The sequence below is a fragment of the Oryzias latipes genome, chromosome 14 (assembly GCF_002234675.1).
Source record: "Oryzias latipes chromosome 14, ASM223467v1".
NCBI classification, from domain to species: Eukaryota; Metazoa; Chordata; class Actinopteri; order Beloniformes; family Adrianichthyidae; genus Oryzias; species Oryzias latipes.
Genome location: NC_019872.2, coordinates 2,856,621 through 2,877,842, shown reverse-complemented (window position 1 = coordinate 2,877,842; position 21,222 = coordinate 2,856,621). Strand labels below are relative to the sequence as shown.

General features: G+C 39.1%; 5 protein-coding genes across 5 annotated transcripts; 4 read left to right on the top strand and 1 right to left on the bottom strand.

Moving 5' to 3' along the window:
* Positions 1-5,216: 5,216 nt before the first annotated feature.
* On the top strand, positions 5,217-5,744 carry LOC101167724 (histone H3). Its single transcript, XM_004076037.4, has one exon. The coding sequence runs from the start codon at positions 5,262-5,264 to the stop codon at positions 5,670-5,672; it is 411 nt and encodes a 136-aa protein (XP_004076085.3). The 5' UTR covers positions 5,217-5,261; the 3' UTR covers positions 5,673-5,744.
* Positions 5,745-7,087: 1,343 nt separating this feature from the next.
* On the top strand, positions 7,088-7,835 carry LOC101158876 (histone H2A-like). The gene has a single exon (XM_004076086.4). It carries the CDS (start codon positions 7,126-7,128, stop codon positions 7,501-7,503), a length of 378 nt encoding a protein of 125 aa, XP_004076134.2. The 5' UTR covers positions 7,088-7,125; the 3' UTR covers positions 7,504-7,835.
* Positions 7,836-8,534: 699 nt separating this feature from the next.
* LOC101167471 (histone H2B 1/2) lies at positions 8,535-8,982 on the top strand. The gene has a single exon (XM_004076036.4). It carries the CDS (start codon positions 8,556-8,558, stop codon positions 8,928-8,930), a length of 375 nt encoding a protein of 124 aa, XP_004076084.1. The 5' UTR covers positions 8,535-8,555; the 3' UTR covers positions 8,931-8,982.
* Positions 8,983-13,112: 4,130 nt separating this feature from the next.
* LOC110016040 lies at positions 13,113-15,217 on the top strand. Its single transcript, XM_020707549.2, has 2 exons — positions 13,113-14,040; positions 14,332-15,217. The coding sequence occupies exons 1-2, from the start codon at positions 13,207-13,209 to the stop codon at positions 14,656-14,658; spliced, it is 1,161 nt and encodes a 386-aa protein (XP_020563208.2). The 5' UTR covers positions 13,113-13,206; the 3' UTR covers positions 14,659-15,217.
* Positions 15,218-15,807: 590 nt separating this feature from the next.
* On the bottom strand, positions 15,808-19,031 carry LOC110016336. Its single transcript, XM_023962761.1, has 2 exons — positions 18,895-19,031; positions 15,808-18,751 (listed from the first exon to the last, which is right to left on the bottom strand). The coding sequence occupies exon 2, from the start codon at positions 17,503-17,505 to the stop codon at positions 15,808-15,810; it is 1,698 nt and encodes a 565-aa protein (XP_023818529.1). The 5' UTR covers positions 17,506-18,751; positions 18,895-19,031.
* Positions 19,032-21,222: the final 2,191 nt, after the last annotated feature.

Sequence of the window (21,222 nt, the reverse complement as noted above, 5' to 3'; positions counted from 1 at the left end):
AAATATGGGATTGGTCAACTATACATTAGGACTTAAATACTGTCCATATAACGTAACCTGACAGAATCAAATGTAAAAGGATTAATGCTAGGATAACAAGCAAACATGTTTTCTGTGCAACTATAATTGTCACTTTAAAAAGTTATAATACATAAATAATGAATAATTTAACATTGAGAAATAGTTAAGTTTATTTTTATTACATTTAGTTACATGTATAAGTTATATCTGGCCCTTTGAGGACAGCCGCTGTGCTGATGTGTCCCTCGGTGAAAATGATTTTGACACCCCTGGTGTAGAGGGTTCGTTCAAATATTAGCTCGGGCCGAAAGAGGTTAATGACAGGATGTTCAACTCAATAAAGGGGGAAACAGAAAAACTCCCCTTAAATTGTCATCACAACATTATATGTAATCTAATACCAACAAAGCTTTTAGCTGGTGGGGGGTTGGGGGTGGACTACCCCCCTTGATCTAATGTAGCTCAGGCCCTGTTAGAGTATATATTAAAAGTTATTGAACCTCCTATAGATAACAGTATTTTTTTCAAAATATTCTCAAATTCTTCAAAGTCACTGTTCCACATCATTAAACACAACAGAGTTCCACAACATTTGACAGATTCTAAAGAACTGAAAATGGTCATTTGGTGAATTTTCATAATTTTTGAAATCCAAAGCTATTCCAATATAAAACTTCTTAACTAAACACAGAACCCCTTGTTTTGTAGCAACTTCGCAATTCTAGCATCCATTGAACTTGTGAGTTTTTGGAGAGTTTCTGCTGAATTTCTATGATGTCAGAATAGCCTCCCAGAGCTGCTGTTTGGATGTGAACTGCCTCCCACCCTCATAGATATTTTTGATTTTTTTTTTGATTTATTGATTTATTTTAAACGTTGTAGTCAAAGCAATAAAGAATTTACAGATATTTATCAAACTCATTACAGAAATGATGAAATGCATAGATTAAAAAGACAGAAAATAAAACAAAAACGTCACTTAAATCATATTTGCTTAATTAAATACAGTGATCATTAACTGAGGTATAAGTAGAGTTTGATTTATTGCTTGAAAAGGAGTGGGACGAAGCAAGCTTATATAATCCCACCCCTACTGAGTTCATTCATTTGATAGTTTAACAGTGTTTTAAATCCTGTTCTAATCAGATAGATTCTCTTCAAGTAACAAAATCCAGTGCCTAGAAATGACTGATGGACTTCAGAAAAACATTCATTCATGATTTCAGTTAACGGTAACGTTATGTAATAATAATTGATTATCATTAGAACACATGATCACATCAAACCAGTAATTATTGCTACACATTGCAGATCAAGTAAACAAAATCAATAGCTTATTGGTTGTAATACAAACCTTTCCGTAATCATTATTGCTCATTACAATGTAACACTCAGTAGTTGTAATTAAAAGAGCTTTGATTATTTCACCACAATCAAGTTCACACATGGATTTGGAATTATTCAAACAACTGTTGATCCTTAAATCCTCTTATCTTCATATCCCAAAATAAGATTTTCTTTATACATTTTCTTGAATATTTGAACACACACTGAAACTTTTCTTAGTGGTTCTTATCAGTTTGATCTTGAAGTTCCTACATCCCCTCAGTTTTTTAGCCTCCTTCATTTTCTAAGAACTGTTTCACAACACAACACAATAACTCACAACACAACACATTAACTCACAACACATTAACTCGCAACACAAATACTTTTGGAGACTTTAGTTTGTATGTGTCTGATGTGTGGCTTCCAACTTAGTTTGTCATCGATAACAACCCCTAAGAATTTGATTTCTGTAACACTTTCGATTAACACATTCTTCATTTCAATTGAGAGCTCTTTATTTGCGCTGTAGTTTCCAAAAAACATCACTTTGGTTTTATCTAGGTTCAAAGCTCATTCGTTGTAATCCATCCATAATTTTATTTTATTTAACTCTGTGTTTACCACATTGATAAGTTCCCTATGATTGTCTGTAGAATAGAATATATTTGTCTTCCACTTTCGGCTTCTCCCATCAGGGGTCGCCACAGCGAACAAGTCGCATGGTAAATTTGGCAATGTTTTACGCCGGATGCCCTTCCTGACGCAACCTTCTCAAACCGGGCTTGGAACCGGCAGAGGTAGAGAATAGAATATTTGTGTCATCAGCAAATAATGAGTTTCATAAGCTTTGAAACATTGAATATATAATTTATGTAAATATTGAATAGCAGCGGGCCCAGAATTTGTCCTTCTGGAACACCACAACTTATCTCTTTGGTTTCTGATATATATTCATCAATCTTGACAAATTGTTTTGTTTAGTGCTAGTCCTCTTATCCCATACACTTCCAGTTTGTCAAGTAGGATGTCATGATTGAGAGTATCAAATGCTTTTTTTTAAGTCAATGAAAATTCCAGCTGCATATTTCTTTTTGTCCAAATCATTTGTGATTTCCTCCACAGCATCAATAATAGCCAATGAGGTTGATCTATTTTCTCTAAAACCATATTGGTTTTCATTTATAATGTTAGTGTTTTTCAATAAATAAAGCTAATTTATCATTGAATGTTTTTCTACAATTTTTGAGAATTGTGGAAGAAAAGAAACAGGTCTATAGTTTGTAAATTAGTGTTTGTCTCCACTCTTATAGATAGGAATCACTTTGGCTATTTTCATTTGGTTTGGGAATCTCCCAGTTCGTAATGATAAGTTACATATGTATGTCAGAGGCTTAGATACACTATAAACTACCTTTTTCACCACCTTCATATCTATATCCTCACTTACTCTTGAATTTAACTACAATTGACATCACCTCATTTTCGTTCACAACAGAGATAAAGATTGAGTGTGGGATTCTGTCGATGGGTGGATTATTGTCTTTGCTAGTTTTGCATTTTGGAATTTCCGCTGCCAACTCTCAACCCACATTTACTAAATAGTTATTGAGACCGTTTGCTGCTTCATTGATGTTATAGATTTGACCCTTTTCATCTGTAAAATAATCTGGATATGTTCGCTTTTTTGTCCCATTTTTAATGACGTTATTTGATATTTCCCAAACTCGCTTTACGTTTTATTTATTTTCATTCAGTAGATCATTGAAGTACACTTTTTATACTGTGACGTGTTATTTCAGTTAGTTTATTTTTATATGACTTATATCTTTGTTCAGTTTCTCTTGTCCTCTGTTTTAAGAATTTTTTATAGAGATTATTTTTCTTTCTACAAGCATTTTGTATACCGGTGGTTAACCAAAGGCATTTGGCAATTTTTTTTTTTTTTGAATTTATAGATTGGACAGTTCTTTTTGTAAAGTGAGCTAAATATTTCTAAAATACATTTATAAGCAATATCGAGTTCCAGTTTTGTCTGGATAAGTCATTATTTAGAGCATTCATGTTTTTTTTTCATTTCTGAATGTTATTTTATCGGTGTCTCTTTTCCTGGGAAGCGGTCTGCAGATCTCCACATTGTTGGTGTCCAGAGAAATTCCATTGGACTTTAGGAACTCCTCCACCTGTTTTTCCACAGAGCTCGTCTCCTGCTCATCGGATTCCTCACCGTTCCCGGCGGTCACTGCATGCGCATATGACCGGGGTTTGATATTCAATCCAGTGATTATCACGTCGTTAGATCTGGAGATCTGCTCTTGGTCATCCATTCTTTTTTCAGTTATATCAATCCTGTTGAAACACTTCTCCTGCAGAGCCCGGAGCTGCTTCACCTCTCCGATAGCATCCAGAATTTGTCTGTGAACAATCTTCATAGCTTTGATCTCTTCCAGCACAAAATCAAGCATCTTCCTCAAGTCCTCATATTCCTCAGACGCTGGGTTTCTTCTCGGTGGCATGTTTAGGAATCGCTTTTCTCAATATTTACGCTTTTATGCGGTAAATAGAGTTGAGAAGTGCATTTGCCCTATGCCTGCGTGGCGTCTTCTCCGAAAACCGGAATCCCTTTTGCTTGAGGATGCTCCAACGTTTCCTACTAGGGTTGAGGTCAGGAGAGGATGGGGGCCAAACCATCAGTTTATCTCCTTTTATGCCCATAGCAGCCAATGATGCAGATGTATTTCTTGCAGTATGAGATGGTGTATTGTCATACATGGAGATGATTTTATAATGGAAAACACAGTTCTTCTTTATGTACCATGGAAGGAAGTGTTCAGACAGAAACTCCACCTATTTTTGAACGGTCATTTTCACACCTTCAAGGACCCTTAAGCAGCCAACCAGCTATCTCAGCCATGATAAATGAAGATTTATCTATACATCTACCATCTATCTATCCATCCATCTCCAGAACATGACTCCACCATCTTCTTGCTGACGTAGCAGCCGTGTTGGGACATGGTGGCTATCCACCAATCACCCAAAACTATATCCATCTGGACTATCCAGGGTTACACGCCACTCATCAGTGAACAAGACTGTTTAAAAATCAGTCTTCATGTATGTCTTCAGCTGCTTCTACATTTGAATGTTGTTTAGGGATAGCCAAATAGATGCTTACTACTTTGTTATAGTACTTTAGAAGATGCTTTCATCTGATGTATTTGACTGGCAGTAATCTTCCTCACTCTGCCTTTATTTGCAGGAACCTGTGTGTGCTCTGAATCAAACAAATCTCCTAATAGTACAATGATCAGGCTTTTTTGTGAAATATCCAAGTTTTTCATATCTTGTTCAAGTCATTTAGTGCCCGTTTTTCTGCAGCAGAGATCCTTTTTCTTTCTCAACAAAACCATCACAGCGACTAGGCCTTCCTATGTCCTGGTTTGGCTGAGGGGGACTCCGATGGAGAGCAGTAGTTAATTTTTTTTTAGTTTCAAGCTTACAAGGAAGAGCAGCTCCTGACCTTCTCATCATTCACTGTTGTGGCATTGCTTGAGAATGTTGGTCTGCCATAATAATGTGGAACATCCTTCTTAAGTAGTTTTAGTATTTCTGTCACATTGTCACCAAAACTCGACTTCCAAAGCATAAAGACAACAATGAGCCTACAGTTGAATCAAAGAAGACAGAATCATAAAGCAGCTCAACGCTCTCTGACGTCACATCAACGCACATCCCGCTTTTTTCCCTATTTTAAATCCAACCAATGGGATTTCGTAAAAAGGCCCCGCCCCTTCGGATCTTGACTAATGAGGGTCCGCGTTGAGCCGGCATCCTCTTTAAAAAGCGGCTGTTCGTCGCTCCCTCCACATTCAGTCTCGTCTTTCTCTCCAAGACTCGACTTGTCGTCCAGGATGGCCAGAACCAAGCAAACTGCCAGAAAATCCACCGGAGGAAAAGCTCCCAGGAAGCAGCTCGCCACCAAAGCTGCCCGCAAGAGCGCACCCGCCACCGGAGGAGTGAAGAAGCCTCATCGTTATAGGCCCGGTACCGTTGCCCTCAGGGAGATCCGGCGTTACCAGAAATCCACCGAGCTGTTGATCCGCAAACTTCCCTTTCAGCGGCTGGTGAGGGAGATCGCTCAGGACTTCAAGACCGACCTGCGCTTCCAGAGCTCTGCTGTCATGGCTCTGCAGGAGGCCAGCGAGGCTTACCTGGTGGGGCTCTTCGAGGACACCAACCTGTGCGCCATCCACGCCAAGAGGGTCACCATCATGCCCAAAGACATCCAGCTGGCCCGCCGCATCCGCGGAGAGAGGGCTTAGATCAACTAGATGTCCTTCACAACCCAACGGCTCTTTTAAGAGCCACTGACATGTCTGTTTGGAGCTCCAAGTCCCTCCATTTGTACGATGTTGCGTTACACTTGTGAAATCGATCTTTTAATTAATTTAAATTTTTTTTAAATTAATATCTGACCTAATTAAAGCGTAAATTAAAAGGCGATTGCATTATGATCGTATGAAAAAAAAAAAATTGAAAACACTATTCAACATCATGGCATCTGCAGATAGAAGACATATGTGCAGTTCTTTTAATTAGAAAATCACTTTTTTGGGAGATTCACCACTTTGTGACCATCTTCAATGATGCGCAACATACCCCCACTGCGCAACATGGGTATAAATTGACCCGCATTCATTTTCAATGCACGTTTTTGATGGCTGAGTTTTATTTTGTTGGATCTCTTAAATGTATCTTTTTTACTGTTGAATATTCCAGGTCATCTTTACATATCTTGTTTTTATAAACCCAGATTAAGATTTTCACTTATCATATGAAATGCTTCAGCAATCAAAGCCAGAATAATTCTTAAAGCAAAGCAATCACTAAAATATGTTAATATTGATGACCTTTCTATTTTTTCCCATTCCCAACTTTTTTTACATATGTAAGTCTGGATCGACACTGAACCCCGGAAAGCCGACTCCACAGAAAAATTCTGATTTTAAGTCTTCTAAGTCTTCTTTTAAGTCTTAAAGATCTTCAAGCATATCAATCATAAATTTACGACTTACTGCTGGATTTTAATGCTTTTGTTTTTTTGCTTCTTTGGCACCCGTTAATTTTTACTCTTTAATATTTCTTTGGTAAATCATAGTTCCCCACCTAACAGGACAAATTGGGTGTAGTAGACTCACAAACTAACTCACCTGACATACAGTTTATGGAAAAATAATTTTCACATTTTCCCCTTGTTTTTTCACATGGTTAAAGAGTATTTCCAAAACATTTTAGTAAGACTGTAAAATCCTTTTATCTACAAAAGGTTTATTTCTACTACAGGCTATTTCCTGTTGATCCTAAAATACTAACAAATCTGTATTAACTTTCGTGCATGTGATTTAAAATCAAAAGTTGAATGAAAAAAAAATGGTTGAACACATTCCATATTAACTGCAGGTCTGACTTTTGTAAGGCAGACCTTCAGATTGTGTTCAGTGTGTATACATACACACAATTTATATAAGTTTATTTTTATGTTTATTGCATGTTCACTGACAAATCATTCGTGCGTTTCTTAATCAACGGTCCCATATTTTGAAATCCTCAAGCAAAACGGGAAGAGACAGGAAAAAAGTATACACGTTCAGCGATTGGCCAATGGCTGTCTACGCCTGCTTTGACCAATGAACGAGAAGCTACTTGCCTATATAAATGTCTGGGGCTCTCTGGCCACGCATTGTTGATTTCCGCGCGACTAGAAATCACAAGAAGATGTCGGGACGCGGGAAAACAGGCGGCAAGGCCAGGGCGAAAGCCAAGACTCGCTCTTCCCGGGCCGGGCTTCAGTTCCCCGTGGGCCGTGTTCACAGGCTGCTGAGGAAGGGAAACTATGCGGTGCGAGTGGGAGCTGGAGCTCCCGTGTATCTGGCAGCTGTGCTGGAGTATCTGACCGCTGAGATCCTGGAGCTGGCCGGGAACGCTGCCCGCGACAACAAGAAGTCCAGGATCATCCCCCGCCACCTGCAGCTGGCTGTCCGCAACGACGAGGAGCTCAACAAGCTGCTGGGCGGAGTCACCATCGCTCAGGGCGGCGTGCTGCCCAACATCCAGGCTGTTCTATTGCCCAAGAAAACCGAGAAGACAAAGTAAAGACCCGGATGTCCCCAACCACACCAACGGCTCTTCTAAGAGCCCTCACACTGTCTATAGAGCAACGTTCTTCTCATGTGCATATAATCTAACACCATAACATGTATTGATTTAAACACATACTTTTTGACAGTATGTTATTTTGTCTTTCAATTACCGCAAAGGGGGGTGTAAGGGTAGGGATGTCCTGTTTAGGCAGCCCAGTTTAGAATGTTCCTATTTATTCTTGATCCATATGATTTTGTTCACTTTACAATTACCGGTACGAAGCCCATTTAGACGACCCCTACTGTGAACTATAAATAAAATCGAGTTTGAATTAAATTTCACAACTTTCGTGTCAAGTGTGTAAACATGTCCTACCATTCTTTAGAGAATTTTTTTTATTGTTCTGTCAAAGAAACATTGTTAGATGGAACACCGTACCGATTACCGACAAACGAGTTAAAAGACAGCTAAAACTTAAAAAACAGCTTCTATCCAAGGGGCATCGTGGCCTAAAACTTTGCTAAACAAGGTTAACTTATTAAGGGAAACGTGCAATAGCTGGAGGTGTTTCATATTTGTTTTTATGTTTTCTCTCTATATTGTCTTATTTCGCAGTTTTAGTTTTTATTTTATGACGTTTTTATTCCACCGGAAAATTTGCATCTTAATTTCGTTGTATATGTACAATGACAATAAAGATATTTCATATTTCAGGTTCTGGCTATTCTGACCAGATAGATTTTAAAGCAGGGTTATAGATGGATGATTAAGCGGGGCCAGAGATTGATTTTAAGGTTTAAAAATATTGAGCTGATTTTATCAAAACTTGGACTTGTTTATGTTTTGGGAAAATTATGTCAAAGTTAACGCTTAAAAAAAACTACGTTTCGTTTTATGATAACACACTGCTCCGTGTTTTCTCTCAACTAATTTTGCATCAGTGACGTTCTAACATTTAGACCAATCACTGACAAGGGACCACACAACTTCATTTACATGTAGCATGTATATATTCAGAGGTAGCGCGCTGTTTGTCATTCAGTTGTTTTGTCCGCGTGATCAAAATGCCTGAACCCGCCAAGTCTGCGCCTAAGAAAGGCTCCAAGAAAGCCGTGACCAAGACCGCCGGCAAAGGAGGCAAGAAGAAGAGAAAGACCAGGAAGGAGAGCTACGCCATCTACGTCTACAAGGTGCTGAAGCAGGTCCACCCCGACACCGGCATCTCCTCCAAGGCCATGAGCATCATGAACTCGTTCGTCAACGACATCTTCGAGCGCATCGCCTCCGAGGCGTCTCGTCTGGCTCACTACAACAAGCGCTCCACCATCACCTCCAGGGAGATCCAGACCGCCGTGCGCCTCCTGCTCCCCGGGGAGCTGGCCAAGCACGCAGTGTCTGAGGGCACCAAGGCCGTCACAAAGTACACCAGCTCCAAGTAAACTGTTGGTCTTAAGCCGAGAAACAAAAGGCCCTTTTCAGGGCCACCCACTCCTTCATCTGAGAGCTGTAGTCCCTCCAATCAGAACGTGAATTCTAAACGGCAAACCTAAGTTTTTGATTACTTACTATCATTTTTTTCCCGGTTCTCACCATAGAATACTTTATTTTTCCTAATCTTTGCAATATATTTTTGTTGTCCTGGAAATAATCTTTCAATTAACCAATATTTAATACGTTTTGACACTCTTGTTGAGGGCATCCTTCAACTGATGAAGCTAATTGTGGTTTTATGATTACATGTCATTGTGTTTTTTGGTAGAAATACAAATTCTCAAAGAAAAGCATTACGTACCTTTAAGAATTCTGAGATGGGAGGAAGCTATGCTATGTTTGAAACAAAATTGGTCATAAAATTATTATTAATATTAATATTAAGAAAATTTTATTTGTATGCATTCCTTGTTGGACTGGACAGAAAAAAAAGAAACAAAAGAGGAGAGAAAGAAACAGTGGGGTGTCAGAGATGGGGGATAAGGGGTTAGAGTGGGGGCTAAATTAGATGCATAACTTAATTCACACAGCAACCATACAAAAAACAGTCTGCACACAACTATTTACGGGTTAGAAGTATGATAATGCATCAATGATTTATCTCCCAAGATTTCTCCATATAGACAGGTACACGCAATATTTGCATTACCGATATTCATGAAGACGGTTGTAGAAAAAGAGTAAAAAAACCATACTCATGCCCATATTTGTACAAAGGTGAATAAGCAGGTGGGTTGAATGAATGTGTGCCTCTTAAGGCCCGTACACACTCACTTCGTGACTAAACAAAGGGCGCCAATTTGAGTGTGCACACTGACGCGAAAAACGCCACGCGTAAAAGCATCATTTTTTAAAAAACGCATCGGGTTCGTTTTTTTGGTTTGACGCGCCGTGTCAAAAACTATACGACCAATGAGAATGGCGCTTTTGCACACGTGTCCGGAGCTTCTGAAGTTACAGTAAAACACAACTTGGGGCGCTCAAACACAAAACTGTCTTGCTGAGCACAAATACGTAACGGCGAAGAAGATAGACGCCAAGTAGCGTCTACACTGCCACGAAGAAATAAGACGTAGAAGATGCACTCACTGACGGACATTCTGAAATATCTCCGAAAACGCTCATGATACATTTTCAGCTCTTGTACCAGTGGATAAAACTCCCAATGTTCTTCTCTTCTCGTAACTATGCGATGTACCCAAAATCGACGTCTTTTCCGGCGTCTTTCATCATTCAACAGAACAATAATTTCTTCATCGCTGGAACTGGAGCTACTGGTGCTGGAAATATTCATGTTTTCTTTGTTTGATTCTGACAACCGCGTAAATACTTGCTCTCTTCTTCTGAGTGAAAAGCGAAGTTAAGAAGCGTGAAGTTGCGCAGCGCCACCTTGTGTACAGGAGTATTTCTGTTTTACATTAAGCGCCATCTAATGTCAGGGAATGAAATTGTATGTTCGCTCGTCTCATCGTCAGCGAAAATCCCCTGGGTGTGAACGCAAAAAACGTGTTGAAAAACGGCTGGCGAATATTCGTCCCGGTGTGTACGGGCCTTTAGAGTGTACCTTGATCACACTGAAAGCTCCAGCAGAGGCAGGAGGCCCGGCACCCCACACCCCCGAGCTAGGGGCAGACAGCGCAGCAACTCAGCCGATCCAGGCATCCAAGAACCTCACCATCAGACAACGATCCGGGAGCAACCACCCTCCCGTGCACCGGACCCCCACCACAGAAACGGAGACGGAGGTCAGGACCCAGCACCCCCCCGGCCGAGGAGTGGGAGGAACAGAGAACACGCAGACCCGAAGCCCCGGCAGAGACCCGCCCCACCCCAAGGTGCACCGGGCCTATACCCAATGCCCCGACCGCTCATCAAAGGCTATGCCACAATAGTAAGACCACTTAATCATCTTACTCATGGCTATGAACCTAGCCGCCGGACTGACAAAAGCAAGAAGACTGCATCAAAGTACACTGATTCAAAACAACCGTTTGGAGAAAGATGGACCCCTGCTTGTCAAACGTTTTTTGAAACTGTGATAGACAAGTTAACATCTGCTCCTCTTCTTGGATTTGCCAACCCCAAGCTTCCCTGGATTTTGCACACAGATGCAAGTTTGTCTGGACTGGGGGCTGTGTTGAATGAAGAACAGGAAGGCCGGCATTGTGTCATTGCTTATGCCAGCAGAGGACTCTCCCAGAGTGAATCTCGCTATCCTGCACACAAGCTGGAGTATTTTCAGAAGCTTACCGTAAATAAAAAAGTGATAAACGGAGCTTCTTTCTTTCTTGCTGTGTGCAAACATTTGACATAAATGTACTTGGTGGCCATTTATATACTAAAACTGGACAAATGTGGTTAATCAGGTGACTCCGAACGGACTATGAAAATGCAGCTGAGAGAAAATAGTAGACTACAAAAGAGTCAATCATCCGATTCCGCAGAACTACGTAAATAATGACGAAACATTCAAGCTTCCCGGTGCTTCAAAAACCCCAGCCCACAAAAAATAAAATAAAAATACCCGCCCTGTAAAAAAAAAAAAAAACTGTACCCTGTAAAGTTTGTTGCTGTGGATACGCAACGCTACTCTGAGGTGTCACGTGACTTCCACCACCTGAACTTTATTTAAACTCGCGCAGATACAGAATAACAAAAGCTATAATATTGTATTAAATGTTATGAAAGGGTGTGATTCAGTGACGGGGGACCTTCGTTTGCAGAGTGTTTGTTTGGCAATGAGATAATAAAAACAGAACGTGTCACGTGAAGAGAAGGCTGAAAACTGAATTTTAAAGTTATTGTGTTGGAGTGTAAACTTACGACGGAGTATTAGGGCCACCAAAAAAAAAAAATTAGAGCCACCAAAAAAAAAAATAAGTAAAATTACGAGATTTTATCTCGTAAATTTAGGAGATAAAAACTCGTAAATTTACGACTTTTTATCTCATAAATTTACGACTTAAAATCTCATAAATTTACGAGAAAAAAGTCGTAGATTAAGGAAAAAACACCGAAGTTGTCCGTTTATCGGAACCTAGCTTGAAGATGAAGTATGTGGAGCCTTTTGTGAAGCTTCATTTCCGGATTATTATAGGTGTAAAACAAAGAGATTCTGAACCTTTTGGCGACTCAAAATCAGATTAGTTTCCGTGTAGCAGTCTTTCCGGGGTTCAGTGTCAGTAAATCGGAGTTTAATATGTAAAATAAGGAGCTCAGAGACACGTTTGGGTGTAGACAATCGCTGCAGCCTTTATTCTCCTTTTCATTCACATATCCTGAAGTTCATTTGTCTCATTACGTCATGAACCTGTCATCCCAACACCAATGCGGAAGTAAACAGTCTTACAAACGCCCCCTCCTGCAGATGAAATGTCCCGTTTCAGCATAAAACAATAAAGAGGAATGAAAATAGTGTTTTATATTGGCTTTGGAACGTTGAAAATGCCAAAAAAAGTGCTCCTCCTTTTGTGTGACGGAAGCGTCACACAGACGTAGAGTCTTGTCTTTGGTGGAGGAAGAAAGGATTCAAGCGAACAGCTGCAGGGACACCGACGACGGCTTCATCGGGCTGCAGAGATCCTGCAAACCAACCATCAATAAATAAAACTTTAATGAATCGGAAATCAAACAAATGACCTTCCAGACATTTGGAACGTTATCAATAAACATTCAGCTAACCTGTTCAACAAAGTTTAGTTGGTCTTCTCTGCGGCTGCACGGCGTTCCCCTGCTGCTCTGCATGCTCACTTCCACTGTAATCTCCTAAAATTACGAGTTTTTTTCTCCTAAATTTACAAGTTTTTATCTCCTAAATTTACGAGTTTTTATCTCCTAAATTTACGAGATAAAATCTCGTAATTTTACTTTCTTTTTTTTTTTGGTGGCTCTAATTTTTTTTTTTTTTGTGGCCCTAATACTCCGTCGTATAAACTAAAGATTGGTGGATATGCATAGTGAAACACGACAATCTGTTTTTTCTTTTTTATTTATTAATTTATTTGAATTAGGACAGTGCATATTAAACAATGTTTCAGCAGCTGCTTTAACATAAATATACGACGGAGTATTAGGGCCACCAAAAAAAAAAAAAAAAAAAAAAGCCACACACAAAAAAAAAAAATTAAATTTACGAGTTTTTATCTCATAAATTTAGCAGATAAAAAGTCATAAATTAAAGAAGAAAGCACCACAGTTGTCTGTTTATCGGAGCCGTGGTCGACGATGAGAGACGTGGATCATTTCGTGAAGCTTTATTTTCGGATAGGTTTCACAAACAAAGAAATTCTTAACCTTTTGGCAACTCAAAATCAAATTATTATTAGCATCAGGACATTGAAAAGAATATGTCGAAAACTGGGCCTCTTCCGGCGGAAGCATCATACAGACTTGGAGGAGATCTTGACTTTCGTGGAAGAAGAAATGATTGGAAGTGGACAGCTGCAGGGATATCGATGGCTTCATCAACGGGCACTACAGAGAGGTTTTGTTGTTTCTCAAGAGACAATTAGAGCTCTGATAAAGATTTTGGATCCTGAAGGGGTAGATTTGCGTCGGGCACGCCGTCTGCGGCGTAGGCAGTATACATGCCGGGGTCCGAACGCATTATGGCATGTGGACTCCTATGACAAACTAAAGCCTTATGGGATTGCAATAAACGGCTGCATCGATGGATTTAGTCGTCACGTAATGTGGATGGGAGCATATACCACCAACAGCGACCCCAAAGTTATTGCTGATTATTACATCAACACAGTGTCGCGCGTTGGGGGATGCCCTCAGCGCCTGCGAGCTGATCCTGGGACAGAAAATGCGCATATCAGAGAAATGCAAATGTTCCTCCGCAGACATCATGCAGACCATCACGCCGGACAACAAAGCTTCATCTATGGTTCCAGCACCGCCAATCAACGAATTGAATCATGGTGGGGGATCCTTTGGAAGCAGTGTGCTCAGTTTTGGATGGATATTTTTCAAACCCTCAAAGATGATGGTCATTTTACAGGCGACCTCTTGGACAAGAACCTGGTGCAGTTCTGCTTCCTCAATTTAATTCAGGTATTAATGAGATATATCTTTATCACTTTTCTCATCTTTCCCTGACAACAACTTGTTTTAGATAACACTTTAGATGAGTAGTAGTTTGAGCTAAAACGGACAATTTTGACAAAAGAATTTGGAGCACAAAACATGACATGAAGCTATATCTCCTGTATATGTTTCTACTAGGTTCCTAATATTAAATGAAGTCATTTTTAAATAAACATTTTTAGCTGAATCTAAAGGTTATTATTATCAATATTTTCAGATTTAACAATGTAAAATGTGTAAATTACTTTGTCTTTTCAGGAAGAATTAAGGGAGGTTGTGAGAACGTGGAATTTGCACCAGCTAATGACCAGGCCTTCACAGAGTTTACTCAGAGGGCGCCCCATCCTTCTCTACTGCATGCCACAACTCTATGGCGCAGAAGACAAGCTTCAGCTGGTGAACACAGATGACATTGCTGTGTGTAAGGAAGAATGCACACCAAAAGGACAATACCCTTGTGATGAAACGATATTTGAACTCTGCATACTGCTAATGACTGAAAACAACTGGAATGCTCCTGAAGATGCCTACAGTGCTGTGGAACTGTATTCCCACTTAAGAAATGAAATACTTGATCATCTTTAATTAAGTCTCTATGTCAGACATATTTAAGGTTCAGATTCTTAAAATATATGACTTAAATCCAACAAAACAAAGTAATAGTTCCACCAATGCAATTTAATGTTCTGTTTAACGATGTAAAGTTCTGTTTGTCTAAAAAGATTAGTAAGTGTTACACTAAGTCCTAAAGCCAACTCTTTTACCTCGAATATTTTGTTATGAGCCGGGTGACGGTTGAAAAATGTATTTTAAATATATGTATTTTTTTTGTATAAAATATTGTAAGCTGCCCTGTAGCAAGTGAAAGTCTTGAATTTGAATTATTGTGGGGGCTAGAAGGAGCTCAGCAGAATACCCCCAGAGATGACAAAACATACGCTTACAATAAAAGACAAAGCTCTCCTGCTGTATGCACAGGCAATTTTATTGTTAAACTTTACAAAAACTTTTTCATGTAAATAAATTACATAACAAACAATGTAAAATGAAGAACATGTGCTTTTTCTCAAAACTTTAAGACACTTCCCAGGTGATTGTACTTGTCTCCTTCAGGATGCAGAACGAGACCAAAAAAATACTCATAATATAGCAGTCATGAGTTTTGCAGGCACACAATACATTTTGATTGCGGTAATATGAGATGTTTTGGTTTTCTTAAAATAACAAAAATAAACTTCCTCACATGTTTTGATAAGCTTTCTTTCCTTGTCTGAACAGGTAAAGTAAAATTCTATAAAAGTAGAAATGTTTTTAAAATAAACATAAAATTACAAGAGGGCAGTCTGAATTTTAATGTTTTTAACTTCAAGAACAATATTTGAAAGCAGTCAAAAACGTTAATTTACAGCTGCCAGAATACTGAGATGTAACTTTACTTTTGTCAAAGCTATGTGGGATGATTTGTTTGAAACACCAGGTTTGATTACACAATATCCATTATCCAGATGTTGCTCTCGAGAATTGAGTTAAATTCACTCCGAAAGTCAGGAAAGTGATCATAGCTGTCAGAGAGTTCCAGGACCATCCCACAGGTGTGTGCGATCGGCCTTCTTGTGTAAGTAGTTTGACTGGTAAAATCAACTTTGATATTGTTTCTACATAACACGTCTGAGCCAGTGCAAACTCTTAAGAACATGCCAAGCTTTTCCTCATTTAGCTCTCTGATGTATCTTTTCAGGTGTTGTGCCACCTCTGTTGTTTTGGTGTCATCACAGAAGGGAAGTTTAAGAGGGCAACAACTTTTTTTGGTGTTGGTTGGAGGTCCTTGTATGTTTTGGTCAACTCCCCAGGGCTTAGGTTCACATGTGCTTTTGTGACCTCTTGCCAGCAGTCTATGACAAACATGGGTTTCTGGACAAGTTCCTTGTGTGAAATTTCATCCAAAATTCCTGCTATATTAATTGCAGTGACCATTTTTCTGCATTCATACGTGCTCAAGACTTCCATTAGTTCATCAGTATCAGCAGATGAAAAATCATGCAATGCATTCCTTAGAATGTCCTGTTCTTGTGTGCTTACAAATTGAAGAAATGTTTTTTTTAAATCACTGTACACCTCCCCATACAGCATTTGTTCTAAAAATGGTGGGGCAAGTCGGATTGGTAAATACTGACAGTCTCTAAATCCTTTCAGAAAAATTCTTCCGATTGCTTTCCATTTAGCTACACAGAAGTCATGCCTGAGGAAAGGAACTTTCAGAGTTGTTCCTAGGGTGCACCGTTCATAAAACTCTGTCCAAAAACTACTGTAGACATCCCTGACTACACCTGAGCCAGTTGCTTTTTCAACTGAATTGTCAGGGAGCAAACGTCGGATGTTTAAGTTTTTGTCCAGGATGTTTGTGTCAGTAAAAGCCTCAATCATTTCATTGAAGCTGTTTGCATGGTGTAGAACCAAGGTTACTTCAGGTATTACAGCCTGAGGGTTTTGCAAAATGTCATCTGGATCAAAGATAATTGTGTCACTGAGAGAAGTAAAATCAAACTCTGATGAATGCTGTGCACCTATTATTATTTCAGGGTCAGACGTCTGAGATTCATTGACTTCAGTGAGATCCACTAGAACTGCATAGCTTGGTTCACCAGAAAATGTGACATTTTGGATTTCATTTTCAAATGTGCTTGATTGTGAATGTTCGTGGATCGAAGAAGAGTGAAAACTGCTTCTTGTAGAAACATTGCGCAAATCTTGCATAGAGGTTTGATGTAGTTCTGCATAATGTGACTGCTCATCTGTGTTCATGTTTAAATTTCGACTAGAACTTTCCTCTGAAGTAAGTGATTCAACATCACTGGGATCTCCAACACAACTATTTGCATCTTTGCTATTGTCATCAATATCATCATTTTCAAGTTCTTTAAATTGAGTTGCAATGTAGAAGCGCAAGACTGGTAGCTTCACAGAGTTATATATGTTTTCGATTGACACATCTCTGGGGAAGCAATTTTGTCCAAAATCCCAAACATCAAATTCAAACTCAGATTCCAGCCCTTTGCTAGATTTCCCCTCTGGAAAAAATAGTGCCTTTCCTTCTTTTAGTATCTCATGAAAACCTGCTTTAATGTTGACTTTCACTTTCCTTGTTCCTCCTCCTTGTTTTGTCCTAATTTGCTTTGAAACTCCTTTTTCACTGTGAATCCATCCAATTTCAATGTTTCTCATGACCTGTTTTGATCTACTTACTGACTGGTTGACTGTTTCTGGCATTTCTTGGGACTGGTCCCTTTCCCTTCTAAGTTTCAGGTTTTGTCTTAATTTCTCAAAAAGACCATGTTTTCTTTTTGATGATGTCGTTTGACGCCTGCAATAGTTAACTAAAGCAACTCTATCTCCATATGATGGTAGATGATCTGCAAGCTGAGCATCCTCCATGAGCAGCACAACTTCTCTGTCAATCTGTGAAAATAAAAGACAATAATTTAGCAAAGTCAAGGTACTAATTGAGGACTTCAAGGCTACTTCAGGATTCCATCAGCATTTGTGTCACTTTCCTTAAATCTGTGATTAGCTTCACCATTCTACAGCAGTTATCAATCTCCCAAAAAAAAAGACACCAGTTTCATGATAGAGGGCTTTTCACTAAAAATTATGTGCTTAGAGAAGACAACTGGCAGCTGGTTACCCTCATTATAATCCACAGGACCTATTGGCAAAGCTGAGGCTTTATGGAAAGATTCTCAAAGGTCTTTCCCAACTTTTGTGTCTTTTCTTCTAATGGAAATATTTTTAATTTCAATAGGCATATTTTCTTAACTTAAAAATGTTAACTAGATAAAACATTCAAAAGATTCGTCTTCATTAAGCGTACAATAGCTTACCTTTTGTTGTTCAAAGAAAGAAATGGTTTCTTCTGAGACACCTCGAGTTCTCAAAAAATTTAGGAGGTCTGATGATTCTGCTGCCATCATGCATCTAAAGAAAACAGCGATATATTTTGTCATTTTTTAGAAGCTTTGGAAGCAATATGGGCCCACAGACATCCTATTGTCAAAATAGGAATTTGAACCTGCGTCCTTACTCAATATGTTATGGCAGATTTAGAATGTATGTTTCAATGTGTGTTCATATTTTGTGTTTTACGGTAATCTGATGACAGCGATGAGCCTGGCGCTGCTACTGAGCTGCGCATGTGCAATTTTTGTAAACAAATACGGCGGACTCCTTGATCCGATGAGTATGCGTCGGAATTTTTCTGTTATGAATAAACGTGCCGACTACGCATGCACAAAAGTAAAGTGGCTCTGAATAACTCCATCACGCTAAGAGGACACAGACGCCTTACCGTTCTCTCCATCTCTCTTAACCTCAGTCATTCACTACTAGTATAGCTCAGCCACGGCCACTGCTGAGTTCATTTAAATAAATAAAAAAGCAAAATAAATAAATAAAGTGGTAGCATGTACATACTGAGCTGTCGTTTTCGTGTCAATAACGTTTTAGTTTGTCAAAGTATCAAAACAAATGTATCGCAGCAACATATCAAAAGTGACGCGAGTGGCATGCGTTAATACGAACCAGTTTCGGCCTGCAGCCCACGGCTTGGAGAGCGCTGGTCAATAGGGTGGGACAAGGGGGGATAAATGCACCTTCCTCTTGCCGAAGCTCTGCAGTGTGTGTTCTAGCAACAGTTAACGGGCGTTTAATAAATGATCCATGGATCAGAATTTGCAGCTACTCATCAATTAATAAAGCATTAATAAACCGTATATCCTACAAAAAAGCTTTAAAATGCGTGCAACGTTCTATAAACATTCAGCTTACCTGAGAAGTCGGTCTGCTGCTGCACATGGCGTTCACATGCTGGACTGGATATTCCTTCGACTTAAATCTCGTAAATTTACGAGTTTTTTTCTCATAAATTTACGACTTTTTATCTCCTAAATTTACGACTTAAAATCTCGTAAATTTACGATTTTTTTTCTCATAAATTTACGACTTTTCATCTCCTAAATTTACGAGATTAAAACTCGTAAATGTACTTTTTTTATTTTGGTGGCTTTTTTTTTTTTTTTTTTTTTTGGTGGCCCTAATACTCCGTCGTATAAATATGCCAGAGTTAGCACAGGAGCTAAATTTCATCCGTTGTCCTAGGGCAGGATAAAAAGTTCAACAATTACATTTACAACACAATAAAATAGCACAATATTAGAGGTAAAAATATTTACAAGGTTATTACAATTAAAAGCAACTCTAAAAATGTCCAAGAAAGTCACAGATAAACAACAATAACTAATGTCTGCAGGACTGGTTTGTTTTCAGCCATTTTTTAAGAGCTGTTTGGAAGGTAGGGTAGTTTTCACAGTTCCTAATGTGCTGTGGCAGCATATTCCATAACTGTGTGCCTCTGATTGACACCACAGTTTGGCTGAATTTAGTCCTGCGTCTTGGAACATTACAGTCCCCTCGAGTTAAAGCCCTGGTGCCTATTCCAATATTTGTTTTTTTACTTATAAAATCTAACAAGGGGGGAGGGGCCAGCCCATTAAAAACTTTAAAAATGAGACAGGCATCCCTCTACATTTTATAACTTTCAAAATCCACTAGGCCATACTTGGTTAGAATGTCACAGTAAAGATAACGCAGAGGCTTTTCGTCTAAAACTTTCAGGGTTCTCTTAAACAGAGACTTGAGGGGTTTCAAAGTGCTTTCGTTTGTCTGGGACCATGTAGTAAGACAATAAGTTATATGACTAAAAATCAATGAATGCATATAAACCTTTACAGCCTCAGTAGTCAGAGAAGACCTTATTTGTTTAAAATTTGACAGATTAAATTTAACAATATTGGATATTTTCTTTACATGATCTTTAAAAGTTAAGTTTGAATCAAAATTACGCCAAGATACTTGAATTGTTCTACAACTTCCAATTGCTCCCCATCGACCACTTCAGATGGTTGTTCTTCCCTCGTTGGCTGACGTGAAAAAAACATATATACAGTCTTTTTAGTATTAAGATGTAAGCATGACTTTTGGAGCCATTGAAAGACTGAAACCATGGCTCCAGAAGGAACTGCAGCTGCTTCAGCTTTTGTTTTGGCATGAGCATATAGAACTGTATCGTCTGCATATAATTGTATTTTTGTTTTTTTGCATACATCTGGCAGGTTGTTCACATACAAGCTAAATAGAAGTGGCCCCAATACTGAGCCTTGAGGAACGATGACTGTGAATTTTCAATTTGTACAGCTTGTTTTCTGTCATGGAGATATGATTTCATCCAGCAGAGGGGACTGTTCGAGAAATCAAAATATGATAACTTTGCAAGGAGAACATCATGATTAATTGAATCAAAGGCACGTTTCAGATCAAGGAATACAGCACCCACAAAGCCTCCCTTGTCAAGCAGCTGTTTCACATTTTCAAGGAAATAACAAGTGGCTGTATCAGTGGAGTGATATTTTCTGAAGCCATACTGCATTGGATGGAGAGAGGTTTGACTGTGGTTGAGATGTATAGTTAGTTGTGTTGTGACCTATTTTTCTAAGATTTTTGAGATAATTGGTAGAATGCTTATTGGACGGTAGTTTTCAGGTTTTGTTTTGTCCCCAGACTTAAAAACAGGGGACAAAACAAAACCTGAGAACTACCGTCCAATAAGCATTCTAGACATATGTAGAGAGTATTTTCTGAAAGCTTGATGATATAAACGGGCACGACAATAGGTGTGCTAACATATCACAAAGACTTTTTTGCACCAGCTATGCAAAGCCCTGCATGGCTGTTGTAAAATGCCAGCATAGCCTGCTGCCCGTTCATTTACAAGATCCAGTATAACCCTTGTGCTATCTTAGATGACCCCACCCTTACATTGACGTGTTCTCCCTACCATGAAAAAGGTGGATAAAGGTGGAAAGATTTCATGTAATCCATGGACACCAGTGAAGATCACAAATCATTGAAGAAAAAAGGTTCAGAGCACTGTCTAGTGGGTCTAGATGACCCAACTCCCAATGTTAAAGTGCCTAGAATAGCACAAAGGTTAAAACAATTTCTTTTTTATTTTTTACTCTCTGTTCTTCCATTAGCGAAATGACCTCCTCTAGTAAACCTTGAGCGTGCAAAAAGACACTTACAGACGTCAATTTTGCC